The sequence below is a fragment of the Dermacentor albipictus genome, chromosome 4, assembly GCF_038994185.2.
Source record: "Dermacentor albipictus isolate Rhodes 1998 colony chromosome 4, USDA_Dalb.pri_finalv2, whole genome shotgun sequence".
Classification (NCBI taxonomy): Eukaryota; Metazoa; Arthropoda; class Arachnida; order Ixodida; family Ixodidae; genus Dermacentor; species Dermacentor albipictus.
In genome coordinates, this window is record NC_091824.1 from 31,411,366 (window position 1) to 31,427,038 (window position 15,673).

General features: G+C 48.7%; 1 protein-coding gene and 1 long non-coding RNA gene across 4 annotated transcripts in view; one reads left to right on the forward strand and one right to left on the reverse strand.

Annotated features, from left to right (window-relative positions):
- Positions 1 to 769: 769 nt before the first annotated feature.
- On the forward strand, positions 770 to 8,286 carry LOC135900209 (uncharacterized). Its single transcript, XR_010563827.2, has 2 exons — positions 770 to 1,090; positions 8,026 to 8,286. It is a non-coding gene; the product is annotated as an uncharacterized lncRNA (long non-coding RNA).
- A 1,588-nt stretch (positions 8,287 to 9,874) lies between these two features.
- LOC135900146 (phospholipid-transporting ATPase ABCA3-like) overlaps positions 9,875 to 15,673 on the reverse strand; it is a 153,054-nt gene continuing 147,255 nt past the window's right edge. For all 3 annotated transcript variants that reach the window (XM_065429589.1, XM_065429590.1, XM_065429591.2), the window contains exon 19: positions 9,875 to 10,193. In XM_065429589.1, coding sequence (XP_065285661.1) covers positions 9,888 to 10,193 — 306 coding nt within the window. In that variant the 3' untranslated portion in view covers positions 9,875 to 9,887. The remainder of the gene's footprint in view (positions 10,194 to 15,673) is intronic.

Below are 15,673 nucleotides of genomic sequence, written 5' to 3' on the forward strand. Positions count from 1 at the left end.
TTTTCGACGCTTAGCTGCGGCTTCGCGCGCTCGTATAGGGGGGTCAGTTGTCATAGGCGCAGAGCTTCCGCTTCCCAGCTTTTGGACCAAGAATCGTCGAGTGTGGTTTATGGAAGTAGAGGCCTGCTTTCAATTCCAGCGCACCACGTCACAGACAGCAGCGTATCAGCAAGTCGTCGCCGGCTACTATCCGACATCGTCGATGCCATAGACGACCTCCTAGCAAGTACGCTTGCTTCAATTTATTCGAACGTGAATGGTGTGTAGTTGTCATTCTAAGCGCCCAAACAACTTCCCTTTATTTCCTGTTCGAAAACTTCCTTTGCCCGGTTTCTTTTTTTCAGAATTAGGTTATCACGCATGTTGCTGAAGCGCATACCTTAAGGCCGTAAACAGCAGTGCTAGCGAATAAAAATTGTTAGTAGTCGCTTTGCAACTGTGGTGCATCCACAAATAAGTGCAGTGCTAAACGAGTCACGTGTCAACAAACAGAAAGCTTGTTTGTTCGTTTACATCCTTTCAGTACCCGTTGGGCGATGCAGTTGATTATTTGCGAAAGGAAATTGCGGCGCGAGTAATGCCGTGTTCGGGTCTCCGACATTTCACGCTGATGCCCTCGGTCTCCTTTTATACTTGGTGGATTGTCGCTTGTCGATTGGTGGAAGTGATTACGTAGCACCTGCGGTAAGTGATATCTCCCGCTTGCGCATTGCCACGCGTTCACCTGTGGTGATAGCGACTACGTGACGTCAGAGCCCTTCCCCGTAACTCAGCCAGCATGTAGCGGTCAACACATATATAAACTTTTCTGTAACATCGATGGCGCAGTTTGCTCGCTGCATGTGCGGGGCATCCATTCCAGCGGGTACGATGATCACTATGGGTGTCGGCAGGGTTCGCTGCCACGCGGTCTCTGCCATTACAGTGCTCCTGGTGCTAGCCGCAGTGGCGGGAGTGCAAGCTCGCTGCCCTCCCAGGCGGTCGGGTCTCTTGAGTACCTGCGACTACACCGTATGTTCCCCCGCGGAGTGCGCCGCGCAGGGTCTGGAGTGCTGCCCGAAACCGTGCGGTGGAAGCTGGTGCGTCAAAGGTACGGCCCAATGTTTACTGAACCACGATTGACTGATCCACTGGGTTTAGCATTTCAAAACAATGTAGTGGGGTACGAGCGACGGCATATCTGAGGGCTTGAGATGTAAGTTTGAGGGCTTGATATTCTTGAGCGTTCACTTAGACTTAAGTGCACGAATGTTTTCCGTGCCGTTTACATCGGAATTGGGCCGGTGAATCGAGCCTGCGCGTCCCGGCGCTCAGCTGCAGAGCGCCGCAGCCAATGAGCCATCGTAGCGCGTGGTACGGTGCATAGTGGGAAGCTATTCCGAAGGTTCAGAGAGGTGCGCCCTTTCCTATGAAATGTGCCTATTGTCACGGAAATGATCCGGACCGAAATAACGAGCACTTCCTGTGACGTCGTTTTCAATGGGTCAGCGAGCGCTGCCTCGGGCACCACGGCTTGCCGTGGCGCCTTAGTGACCTTCGAAATTCAGCGTGGAACCGTTCTTGCGCACGTCGCTGTAGGCTGGAGTTGTAAGCATTACCTATTGCACGCAATATCCCAAACTCTTTGAATCCACACTGCCCTATATTCGGCGTTAGCGTTCTGACATGCACTTTTTTTATATCTGTAGATGAAAAATGTGTCCCTTGTAGGCGGCGCAGTGCCGTTCAGATAAAACCAGACTGATTTTCCTGTTACACTGATAAAAATCTTTCGATACCAAAGCATTGCATGTTCCATTGAGCGACAAAGCCGGTGTCTGTAGCAGTGAAGTGTAGCTGTGACCTAAATTCGTACTGCCTGCAGCGCCACGTCATCTCCACGCCTCGACGGAGTAGAGCCGGGCAAAGGTAACAGATGCAGTGTCAGGTGTTACCTCAGGGTAGCGGACGTCGCAGTGACGTAACGGCATCTTCGCTCGTGGAAATGTCTGATCCGGGCAAGTTCTCGTTTGCGTTCGAACTTCGCCTCCGTAATCGGTATGAAGAAATTGATGTGTAAAGAAAGCTGAAAGGAAAAATTGGCTGAGGTTTCACTCCCCTAAGCATAGTTACAGCGGCTCAAGGACTATGCACACAGTGTTTCATTAAAGTTAGGCCACAATATTTCACAGGCGTCACACACGCCGCCGAGTGGGTTGTCCGTGCAGTCGCAATGAATAAAGCCTGGCCGTCGCAGTCGAATTTGCCAGAGCCGAAGGGTTTGGTTCGTCAAACGTTCATTGTGTGTTCCCTTGCTTGTATACACGGCTGCTTCTCCTTGTTATTATGCGAAGCGTACTAGCCGCACAACCACGCCCTTCCTTGCTGCGCCGCGCGCGGCCGCGTAGCTACCGTATGACGTCATGACAGCTGCAAAAGCGGTGGCTCAACTCGTGCGATCGCTTGCGGCCGCGTAGCTACATAGCCGGGTCTCAGCTCGTGCGCTCGCCTGCATGAGTTGTTTCTTCGTCTAGCCGAACCAAATACAGCCAAGCAACAGCAGTTCACCAGGCTAAACAGTGGTTCAACAACTAAAATAAAGGCTAGTATGCTTCGCATCCTGGGCTTAACCTTTGCTAAGCCACAGCCATTTTGTTCATGTTTGTGAACGCCGGCGGTGGTAGCTTCGACCTTGGCACGCTTCCGCGCTTGATAAGCGTCTCTATAGCGTGCTAACCTGACGTCCCTTTGCTCCGCTGTTTCAGCAGGCAACTTTGCCTTTGCTTGAGCTTTCGCAGCCTGCCGTCTAGATATATATAGCGGATAGCTGCACTTAGCCTGTCGCTTGCGGTGAAGCGCATGCAAAGACGGTCCAGCCGGCGCGCCATCCATGACGAGACTGAGCCACTGAGCGACCAAGCGCCGGAGAAGGCTCCGTGCGCCTGCTACCCATCTCCGCAGCGCATCACACGCGTGACGTCACACCTGCCATACTTGCGCTCGGGCGGCTCAAGGTTATTGCGACACAAACGCGTGACGTCACACCTGCCATACTTGCGCTCGGGCGGCTCAAGGTTATTGCGACACAATGAATCGCCTTGCGAGACACGGCGTACTAGAGCTTTCCGGCGTACTAGAGCTTTCGCTCTCAGAGGTTGGCGGTGGTTCCTTTCGAACTTACGACCCCACGCTCAGAAGGCGAGTGGGCCACAATATTTCACAGGCTTCGCTCGTTTAACCACTGGGTTAAACGAGCGCCTCCTTGATAGCAGGCCCAGGCACTCGACTTTATGACATCATGCTACTGGGTCCGAAATTTCCATTGCCAATAGCGGCGTGACGAATGCGGCTACGTCAATATCTCCACGGCCTACTCGATTGTCTCCCACTATATTCTTTGACAGTTCATGAAAGTAGGGTGACGTTGCAGATGGGAATCTATCGCAGTTAGTCAAAGTGCAATGACGTCTGAGATCGAAGTCCCGACGCGGTCATTTGCTCGCGAGGAGGTCATATTTAGAAACAACTCTGAACGGCGTTCAATACGGCATTAACACTTTCGCATTAACACAAAGCTAAATAGGTTACAGCTAAATTCATATAGTCACACATGACTACATATACGTTGGCAGAACTTGCAGCTTTCCATGCCGCTATGACGTACGTCACCGCAGAGCCGACACTGAAATGGGTCATATTTTGTGACTCTAAGGCAGCTCTTCAATGTATCAAGTCTGCACTACATCGCCGAATTTACGAGCACATGGTACTCGACATCAGGGAATTCCACCACCATTCACTGGAAATGGGACACAATATCTATCAGTGGATTCCTGTTCACTGTGGCATTGTCGACAACGACTTTGCTGACAGGGCTGCCCGGTCTGTCCACGCACACAACCAGAGACGTCCAATACTTTTGGCGAGGTCGCACACTGCCAGGGAACTTCGTCTGCTTGCACGCAAAATTCACAGGCTTTCTGGAGTGCAATAGCCGATGCATAAGCTGGACCGCTCGCTACGGCTACAGCTGCCGTCTAGCCTTTCCGGCGGCGAAACCACCTTCGATGTGCCTCTTGTGACTGGAAGTGGCGTTCACGTGCGCCTACTCCTATTGTATGGGAAAGGCCGAGAACCTAGTGTGCGACTCCTGTAGGTGCGAGGAAACCATCGAGCACCAATTATGTACGAGCCTTCGCTACGACGCCCGGCGCCTCTCTCTCAGGACAACTTTAAACCGACTGGACTCGAGAGTGTTCTCCGAGTCCAACATGCTCGGACCGTGGCCACACTTGTCACTGGCACAAAAAGCGATTCCTGCACTAGTACACTGCTTGAGGTGCACCGGCTAAGAATGTCCCTACGCATGCTCCCTGCGCATAGTTTCCCTGCGCATCCTCCCAAGTGCACTCCGTGCTCACCCTTCGCCTCTTATCCTTTCTATTCTCTTTCCGCTTACCTCCAGTGTATGGTAGCAAACCGAGCGCTCGTCTGGTTGACCTCCCTACCTTTCCTCTCCTTGCTCTCTCTCTCTACATATATGTCCGTATGTATACTCTTAGCCATACTCAGTGACCCAAGTTGTCTGCTTGCTTGTCTCATTAGCTATTCAAGGTACGCACTGACTGGTGTGTTGCCGAGCGGACAACGTGGTCTGGAATTTGCTGCAGGCCAGCGTCTGGCCTAGTTACCTAGTGTCAATGTGTATGGGCCAACTGGGTATGTACCCGAACAGACAACTTCGACACTGCGTGCATTATATTGGCGTGTGGTCATCCTTAAGCAACCGCCCAGAATGGACGTGGTGAGGCAATACAGGGGCCATGCAGCTTTAATATATTAAGTCGACAGCACCCCATGCACGTCGAACGTGGCCGCTTGTTAAATCCCCGTTTAAATATGTATCCGTAGCAGCGTGTTCGCTAGGTGGCGCAGCGTGCTCAGAGCGAAGCGCGAGTGCGGAGCCTGGCTCCAGTACGCTCCTCATACCTGATGCCGCTCCATGTGCCTCATTCGATGAGCCCTCTGTGTCCATGCCTCGCCCAAGGAAGCCACTCTACACCCAGGAGTTTTAAGGACGCAACCACAGCCGTCGCTATGCGATGGAGCCGCCGAAGGCCCGCGCCACTCGCTTCGAGCAAATGTAGCCGAGCAGCCATCAGAGTCACGGTGCCGAATCGAGCAAAGGCCTCAATTACGTGACATAAAAACTTCAAATTGTAACGCATTCATCTTTAGAAAGATTTATTATCGCAGTAACGTGGCCAAATGTCTCCAAATAATGGGTGCGTGCCCAACTTCCTTAGTGAGTATCCCAGCCGATTCGAGAGCAAAATCATGTCTGTAGCCCAACAAGCCTGAGACTTTTCTCATAGGAATACATAGGGCTCTATAGAAAATACTTAGGGTTGGGGTGGGCCACCTTGAATTTGCGAACGAGTCAACGAAAATTTGGGGATTATATGGGAGTAGAAGAACTTGAAATTGGGGAAACAGAAGCAGCAAATAAGTATCAGTCGAGTCAAACAATGCTAGGCATTATGAGACAATTGTCCGAATTTCTGTAGGTTCTTTATTTACACATGGCAACAAACATAAAATTAATTCCTCGTCTGCTGCATCTACATTTCTACTGAGAAAGGATCTCTCGCATTCCATTGTTCTCGAACATTTCTACGCTGATGCGGGCTCGGAATCTTTCGAAATAGATTAATTCATTAGTGTTCAGTTTCAAATTAGGAATTACTGTTACTGTGAGTCGATTTTATATAACTCAGTATGATTGCTTTATAATTGGGTAATAAGTCACTGTCTTGTGCAAGTACCGTCTGTCTTTTTGTTTCCTAGAAAATATTTGTTTCGACTAAATATGTGGTTGAGCTCTCTTCTGGTTTCGATTTCGATAACAATGCTTCCGATTCTGATTTACCTTTGGCTGCAAAAATGTTCAATACGTCGTCTCTAGTGGAGCGCACGAGCTTCAATATTATATTTTTAAACAGGCCGTGCAGATGGACGTACTAAACTCGCGGATGGCAAATATTTTACTGGGAATGACGCCAAGCTTCCCGAAGAACCAGGAAGGCTGAATCAGCTCGTGCATATTGGGAAAATGCGGTCATGGCTCTCTTCATTGCAATTCTTTTGTCGTTTCTAAGCCACTTTTCTCAGTTGCACATAATAGGAAGCAGTGGTTCTATACAAAAATATTTTTTTTACATAGGGAATTTGACAGCAAAAGTACTGGATCCTGCCATAGATAAATACAAACTACAAAAAGAATGATTTAGCATTGACAGGTAACGTGTCAAGTAAAAGTGGCACTTGTCAACTGGGCCAGGTGCATGCAGCGTGCATGCACCTGAGGTTCCCATTCTTCACAAGGGTATCCGAAATGTGCATTACACTGCCCGACCCGCGCCAAATGAAACGTTTGTGCGATGCTACGGGTGAGCCACCTATAATAAATTTTCTGCTTTAAACCGAAGGTCTTGCGAGTGACTTTTTGGAAAATTACGTGTTGTAACTAATGCAAATGATCGGGTGGCTGCACGGTAAACAGGTGCCACGGCTCAGATTCTACGCTACACGTGCAAAATATACTCGCCCAGCATAACAAACATATTGCTAACAATGTTCTTAATGCAAGAAACAGCCAAATAATGCAGAACTAATTGTGACCCCCTGAATTATACTATACGGTTCCCCGCTCACATGGGCGACAACGTGCTGCCGGGCCGCCCGAACCCCAGTGAGATTGCTCACCGCCGTGCGCGAGAATTAACGCGCCGCAACGGCGGTGGGGCTGCATTGGATCCGGAGGAGCTCGGCCACAGCGACCGCTTATTAACCTTTCGTGAGATCGTCTCCCACTATAAAGAGAAATGCAGGCGCTTCCCGCCTCCACACCCAAATCTATGCAAATCTCAATCGATCACGCTTAGGATGCTTCACACGAGGTCATAGCCCTCGCGAGGTTTCTTAAGCAGGATTTATCCAGAAATTGACCCACAGTGCCCGGATTGTGGGGAGGTTAGCACTCTGCCTCATATGCTCTGGCAGTGTCCTGCGTTACGGGATACGTCCCTCACAAGCGAACGGGACTGGGACGAGGCCATATCTAGTACGCAACTCAAGCTCCAGTCCATGGCCATCCAGAGGGCCCGTGCAAGAGCGGAGAGGCTTGGCCTCCCGATCCTGACACGGGAGCAGCCAGCGGCGAGCCGGGGGCCCCAACGGGTCTCCGCCGGCTAGTCCCTCAGGACCTGAATGAAAGTTCATTGTCTGTCTGTCTCTGCAGAGAAAAGGAAACACCTTACCCCACGAGCGAGGTGGCGCGTGGAAAAGCGCCAAGGGGGGGGGGGGGGAGGGGGCTGTGGCGTAACCAGAGGCACATGAGAGGCCCAGCATTAACTTCTCTATGGAAACGGGATGCGTAGACGTAAGCCTGAAGATGTATGATAAGCTGTCTACCTTTGAGGTAAAGTGGAAGCGCAAATCGCTACGCCGCTTGGCGGGTGGCCAGACCCCTACTTGCTTGGCCACGAGATGCCTCGATTGCCCGCTCTTTACGTTGGTATGTTTCTCTGCTTTAAACCCTTCAGACAAGTAGCAAGTGTTCGCATTGTAAGCCTTTTTTTTGTCGATGAGCATACATAGCTGCTGGAACTTTGACTTCCATACTGCCACAGCGCCTAGGCTGTGCCCGCTTTGGCCTAGGTGCACAAACCATGGTACGCAGACCATTACGTTAAAATGTCTAGTACGGCGTTTGGACCTACCACTAGGAGGTACCACTGCGTAAATAATGCACAACAATGCTTCTATCATATAAGAAAATGTACTGTGGTGTTAAATATAAAAGCTTTTGTAACTTTCTGATTGCGCACAATACCAGACACCACAACGTTTACCTAATAGCTCTACTTTGCTTCCTTCGATATAACGCAGGTTGGCGAAGGATTTGTCAAAGTGTAACACTAGACAATCTTGTGTATAATGTTGTTGAAATCATATTCGTTCTCCTCTCATTTCGCACCACTCCAGGTATACGTCCGCCACCCGAATTCACTGAGATCTGTCCATCAGTGTTTAATAGGGACCAGGACTGCCTTGAGCCGAGGGATAACACGACTTGTGAACAACTGAACTGCTTCAAGGTGGGATCCATCTGCTGCCGCAATGGCTGCAAGGAAAACTACTGCTACCTCGTGCCCGGGACATTCAAGTGAGGCCCTCGGTCACCGCTAGCCACGCCAAGCTTTTTCTCAACACTTTATCAGAATAAACATCCGTTTGATCTGCTCATCAATCTTCCGCTGGCCAAGCATGTTCTGTGGCAATGCGTACGCGTTGAATTGTGCTGAAAAACCTCAGTACACTACTAGGTTCCTTTAGATTATCACAGGGCTCCTTCGTTTATAACTCTGACCTTTGTACACGCCTGAAGGTACCTTCGAAGTCATTCTGCGTTGATGCTGTCGCCATATAATTCTTCATCAATCTCGCCTACTAGATGATTGCGCGTGTACCTTCATCTGGTGACTTGGGGCTCTATTCTGGACAACGTCACATTTCCTTCGACGCGTGACGTAGGCGTGACGTGTTCGAAATGGCGCAGATGTAGCCGTCGTGCTTTCGTAACGTGACGCAAACATCACGTTTCGCCTAAGAAACTGAACTGGAGGCACTAAGTCTAACTTTCTTGATCAAGCAAAAGGGTTTCCTAGGTGAAAACTAAAGGAGCTAGCTGAAAGCCTATGAACATTCCGTCAAAAACGCTTCTCACTTCCGTCGTCTGCTTCATGAGCCAGGATGCCTGTCCCCGAAAACGGAATGAATAATCGAACATTGGGGCCAACGCGCTCGTGTTCTACCTTCAGACGGCATACGCGACCGGCCATGGTGATCATCCTATTCGTTCGAGGCCTCATCAGACAGTTTAAGTTTAGTGTTTTCAACCGAACGTAAACGCATTAGGTACGTAAAGAAAAAGCGCCGTTCTCGCTGCGCATGCTCCGCACGTTATTGGGTTTCTGTTGTTTATGTACGCTATGATAACGTACGTTATTTGGCGAATTTAACGTGCGTAATCTTCACGGACGATAAGAAATAGCTTTGTCGAACAGGGCGGCAGCCATTGCTCCCGCTTCGCCGTGAATTCTCGTGATGGCTACGATCTCACTCTCGTTCATCGTCACTAACTATTGAAATGAGCTTTCGCTTCCTCTAAACAATAGAGTTTCTAAATAAATACCCGAGAGGGAAATGTGGCGCTAGTGTCTTCGGGGGCTCTCATGAGCGTTGCCTCAACCTACATGGGAATGATGGGAAGTACAGGCTACGGATTGACTTTGACCTTTAGACTAGTGGCGTTTGCTTGCGGCGCAGTAAGCGAAGCTATACTCAAGTATTATCCATCCGTCCGTCCGTCCGTCCGTCCGTCCGTCCGTCCATCCATCCATCGATAACGAATGGATGCGGACCTGTCCTTTGAGATTTCAACTACCAACGACGGCGCTCGGTGTTGTGCTTTAAATTCTGAGTGCATTCTGAATGCATGATCATAGCACGCAATGCTTGATTTTCCAGTCACTACAATGTGACAACATTCATTGTATATGCCTTAGAGTTTATGATAACATCGTATTACAAATTATGTCGAAAATAAACTCTTGATCTGATTTTATGTGATCGTGCTTCAATTAGCATAGCCAAAAGACTAGTCCAGCCGTCTTTCTATAGTAGCAGGCTAAAAAAAAAAAATTGGTTTAATAAATGTGAACACCCAATTCCTTAAGATTGTTTCCTTGCCCGGGAAGTATGACTCGCGCTTCGAGACTAGCTACCTTTTGGCATTGACGTTTAGTCGCCAGTGCCTAAGGAAACACCAAGAGGCAGCCAAAGTTTTATTTCTTGTCCGTCGGGTACGCGTAGCGACTGGGGTATGCCGACCGCGGCCGCGGGCCAGCGTACAGCTCCCCAGCGCCGCCAGCAGCGGCGAGGCCGGGCACGGGCGAGGCGGGCGACATGACAAGCGAGGGCAAAGGAGTCGACGGTGCCTCCACCAGGCGGCGGTAGAAGGCGCACTGCAGCACAGTGGTGGCCAGCACCCGGCAGTCGGACAGGCCTAGTGAGCGCCGCAGGCCCTCGAGGGCGTCGACCAGCAGCTCCCAGTCGACCGAGTCGTCCATGACGCGGAATCGCACGTACGACTGCATCGAGAAGGGGCGCCAAACGAGACATTTCTTGCTCACTGGGCAAGTGCCAAGATAACTTCCGAGAAATGCCACAATCTAGGAAATATGAAAAGTACTGCCCCATTTATTGCTTAAAGCTTACGGGCGAAGACCGACCTGTCAGTTCATCTTTGACACGTCTCCCTAAAGAAGCACCGTGGTAAATATAGTTTCTTGAGAAAATACTGGCTGTTTGTTGCCCACTTGATCGATGTGGGTAAAGTTGAAGCGCGAAAGTATATAACTAACCCGAAAAACAGAATGATGACGTAAATGAAAATATCTAATAAGGATTTGTGTATATCAGCGATGTTATGGTTATCCGCCGTGGTGGCTTAGTTGCTAAGGGGTTGAACTTAAGCAACAGGTGGTGGTTTCGATCGCGAAACACCGCGGTCATATTTCGGTTGGACCGAAGGGCCAAAAGGCTCATGCAAAGTACAGCGGGTGCATGGTAAAGAACCTCAGATTGTCAAAATACAATGTTCGGCGTGCCTCATCATTCCATAGTGGTTTACGAACGTAGACCCCCAAAATTTCAATCACACGCACACACAATATATATATATATATAGGGGTTTTCTTCAAAGTTCAGCACGCAGGACCCGACGTAACATACGCAGGAAAGAGGCGACGAACTTTTTGGAAGACTTTTTTTTACTTAGCGTTTTCGGCTGGTGGACCAGCCTTCGTCAGAGTACAGTCTGACGAAGGCTGGTCCACCAGCCGAGAACGTTAAGTAAAAAGAAGTCTTCCAAAAAGTTCGTCGTCTCTTTCCTGCGTATATATATATATATATATATATATATAGGGTTTGTCCTGAACGTAATTTCCGTAAGGCCTTAAAAGTCATTCGTTGAATATATGGTTCCAAGTATTTAAAAATATTCAATATACTCTCCGTTTGCGTCGAGACATCGGCTCCGGCGAGACTTCCAGCTCTCGAATGCGTCGCGGTAGTCCTCCTCCAGAATGTGCTTGAATGATGTGGTGCAAGCAGCTTTGATCCCGTCCACTGTCCCAGGATGGTTGCCTTTCAGGGTTTTTTTGAGGCGTGGAAACAAAAAAAAGTCGGTGGGAGCCAGGTGCGGGCTGTACGGGGGCTGGGAGATCGTTGACACCCCTGCTTTAACCCGGTAGTCGGTGTCGATGAAGGCACTGTGGGCCGGCGCATATTTGTGGTGCAACTTCCAGTTGTCTGCGATGTCCGGCCGGATGCGTTGAACCCTGCGTTTTTGTCTTTTGAGGACTTCCACATAATTTGGAGTTCACAGTGGTTCCAGGTTCTACAAACTCGTGATGAACCAGTCCGTGGATGTCAAAAAAAGAACGATGGCAATGATCTTGATCTTTGATTTGGTCATACTGGCTTTCTTCTGGCGAGGGTACGAGTGCGTGTGCCACTCTGATGATTGCCTTATGGTCTTCGGGTCATATCCAAATACCCAAGTCTCGTGACCTGTAATGACGTTCTCCAAAAATTTTCACTAAGGTTTGCACATGTCAAGGTTTTCTTGGCACGTTTCAACGCGGCGTGACTTGGTCGTCAGTGAGCACATTGTAACCATTTTTGCGCACACCTTCCGCATGCTGATGTCGTTTGTAACGATTTCATGAACTTGAGTTTTCCGAATGTTTAACATTTTGGCCATGAAAGGAACACTTAATCGTTGGTCTGAGCTCAACAGTTCCTTTACTCGCATCACATTGTCAGCCGCGGTGGTCGTGGATGGCCTTCCGGCGCGCTCCTCGTCGTCGACCTCTTCCCTGCTCTACAAAAGGGCCTTGTGCCACCGAAACACTCGTCGATCTGACAGGGCATGTTCGTTGTAAGACGTCATGAACATAGTAACCGTTTCCGCAGTGGGCTTGCCATGTTTCAAGCAAAACTTGATCGCAAATCTTTGTTCTAATGAGCGCTGCATTTTCATCTGCACAAGAATAAAAAACAACTCTCATGCACAAGCTCGTTTTACACTCTCCAAAGCTCGCAGCACCCTGAGCGGTGGAGACCCGCTGCTTAGCTGGGTTCCGCCACTGTCAGTTTCAACCAGTTAGATCGGTGGATGTGGAACATCTTTTCTGCCGCAGGCGTCACGATAACGTGATCTTTCTTGGGGGGGGGGGGGGGGGTGAAGGCAACCGGCCAATAAACCAACACACGCTACCTGAAGGCATTAATGTTAACAGATTCAAGATCGTTCCCCAACTGTGGCAAGTTGTTTTTTCATCCACTTTCATTTCCATTTATTTATCATTTCTTTATTACATTTATATCGCACAATAATTTGCCCCTATGTTGTCCTTGGTGTCAGTGTGGCTTCTTATGATATTACTAATAAAAATCGGGCCCGTCGGTTAACCCCCGTTCTTCTCGTTCATTTACATAGCAAGGGTCTTGAATCCGGCAACATTGATGCTTTCAGGTAGCATGTGTGGGTTTATTGACCGGTTGCCTCTACCCCTCCCCCCCTCCCCGCCTAAAAAAAAAGCAACGATCACGTTATCGTAACGCCTGCTGCAGAAAGGATGTTCCACGTCCGCCGCCAAGGTCTGTGAGTGGTGGCGCTGGCTAACACTCTCAGAGTTCTGCAAGGAAACAAATACCGAAGAAAGTGGACGGGGAAACGGCGCCACGGTAGCCCAATTGGTAGATGCATCGAACGTGAAATGCGGAGGTTGTGGGATCGTTCCCCACCTGCGGCAAGTTGTTTTTCATCCACTTTCATTTCCATTAGTTTATCATTTCTTTATTTCTTTTATAGAGCACAAGTAATTTCCCCTATGTTGTCTTTGGTGTCAGTGTTTGTTAGCTTCGTATGAAGCATATACAGAAGTGATGTTCAATATTTGACAGCACACCATGTGTATGCAATTTTCCTAATGAATAGAGCAACGGTCAGTCCTCACTTTATCAGTACCATTTACTCCGTCCAACCATTAGCGCTATATTTTGAGTGGGAAAAGGCGATGCAGTCAGCGAAGGCTTTTTGAGGCTAGTCGGTGACTCATGTAGTCCCTACTAAGGTCTACTTGCATTTTCACGTTAGGTCGCTTTGCCGCTCAGCTCAAGTTAGCCGTCCGGTTATTCCGACGCGGCGGCTGCATTTCTATAGCTATGAAGTATAGCGCATTTGAAGTTTTATTTTGAAATAAATGGAGTGGCTCAACAGGGAGAGCATATTAAGCCTAAAAAAACAGCGAGAGAGACGGGACATGTAAGGAAAAGGAGCGACGAACGCATTCTACAAAATATTCATCCTGTGAAATTCGGCTCAGCTTCTCTTACTTTCGGCATATTATAAACAGGGTCACGAATAATGCCAATAAGCCCATCATAGATGCACAGCATGTAAAAAAGCAGTCATTCCTCGAGCACTTATTTACCCCTTCGAACAGTTTGTTCTGTGATGGGCGATAACACACATCGCTTTACGTGAGGTATGCGAAATACATTGCTCTTTACTACAATTAAAAGAGCCCGACGGACTAGAAATGAAGTTCAAAAGGACAGACTGCTGGGATAGCCTTTCAAATGCCTCACTGACGACCCAAGCATCTTCATCTCACTCGGCTGTCGCCTCGTGCCGCTCACGTTCACCGTCGCTCTGCTTCAGTGATAGAATACTTCCGCATCACGTTCTTTTACTGTTTGGTGGCTTTGCTCCTTCGTTCGGGTGTGGAAGAACTTGGCTATGTAAGATTTTGAACTCTTGAGCTTCAGAGGCGGGCTCGAGTATAAGGGAGGCTCTCTTCCTTCGTGTACATTACGCCACACACCGGAACCGGGCACAAGCACGCTGGCTGGGATGTTTAGGTATCCCGCGCACCAGAACAAAAGTTCTGTGGCAACAGGCGTTGCAGTTCCTGCAGAACTGCGTCCCGAAGAAGCCCACCGGTAGCCGAAATTCAGTCCATGCGGCGGGGGACGTCCTTCTTCCAGGACAAGTAAGCAAGGTACTCAGCAAGGGTCCTAAGTTTGCAGTTTGTGGTGTGTCCCGTCTTTCTTTTTTCGTCGTCCATGTGCTTCTGCTAACTCTGTAAATAATGCATACCAACTAGCCCACCTGTGTGTCCTTGTGAACTTCGCTGTGCTCGTTTGTTCGGTTATGCTGAGGGAGGAAGCTGAGGAACGCCGACGCTAAGCGCAGCAACAGACGCCTGAGAGCAGATCACTAAAACTATTAAGGTAGAAAGCACGTTTCATGATCAGATATGCCACGTGAGGCATTTTTGTAAGTTTGTTCATTCGGGTTTAATCGCGCAAAAGCTACAAGGGCCATGCTGCCCCAGCGACGTGATATTAAGAAATGGAAAGTTAAAGCATAGAAAGCTGCGTTAGAGTCCATACAAAAAACTGGTTTCATCTAAAAACTTCAAGTCAGTGAAAGGCACTATCGGATATTCTCCCAGTATCGAGGCGGGGTGGGGTGTAAAGGTATGAGTAAATTATAGAGATTCTGTAAAAGCTTCCGTCTCCGTATTTCCATATGTGGGCATGTCATATTATTATGGTTCATGGCACTTCTCTCAAGTTGGCACGTTTTCGTTTCGAAGTACAAAAGTGTGTGTCAGGTGTGTATGCCCAATTCGAAATCAACATAGGATCACCTTATGAAAGCGTTGCTGGTGACTGCACGACTTCAACTCCCCAAGCACGGCTTTTGTTGCTTGTAACTTGCTATTTATGAGTCTCATTCTAGTTGCCACTTTGATGCCAGGGCCTTCGAATCGCTCGCATACTGTCTTTGCATAGAAGTGTTGTGTGCGTTATGCTTTTGCGCGCTGTCATAAGGGTTCATCTATCTGGTGCTTCATTCCCTGGTATCCAAACATGGCTTGGGACCCAGCAGAATTTAATGGTTCTGCCGTATTTATTAAAGGCCGCAGTGTTTAGGATATCACCAAGCAGAGGTTCACAATGAGAGTTTAGAGCTCTGAGGGCATTTAACGAGTCAGTATAAATGATAGCATTCTTTTGCTTGTCGGTGCTTATTCTTTCTTTTACTGCCGTCCATATAGCATAAACTTCGGCGGTAAAAACTGAAGAAAAGTCATTTATCCAAATGGTACTTTCCCAATTTTCGTTACGATTCCGACACCCACGTATATTGCGTTTTATAGCAGTCAGAGTAAAATTCGGTGCAATTTTTATATTTTTTGCGAATAGCTCCGAACTCTTGCATTACGCGTTCATGTGGAATGTCTTGTTTCTTTAGGTGTGTTACTGTCCAATCACATAACTCTGTAAAATTTCCCCACAGTGGCAATCTTGGTGGCTTTTCAGCAGCCTGCAGGACCTCATGAGAAATATTGTAAGTCTTACAGTATTCCTCGGGTCGTAAGACAAGTGGCCCAATCACGTTAGGCTTTTTATGTAGTGCACCCGTGGTTTGCATTGCGTTACAATATCGTAGCATATATGTTGTGGCGATGATCGAGTTCTCAGTTCATAG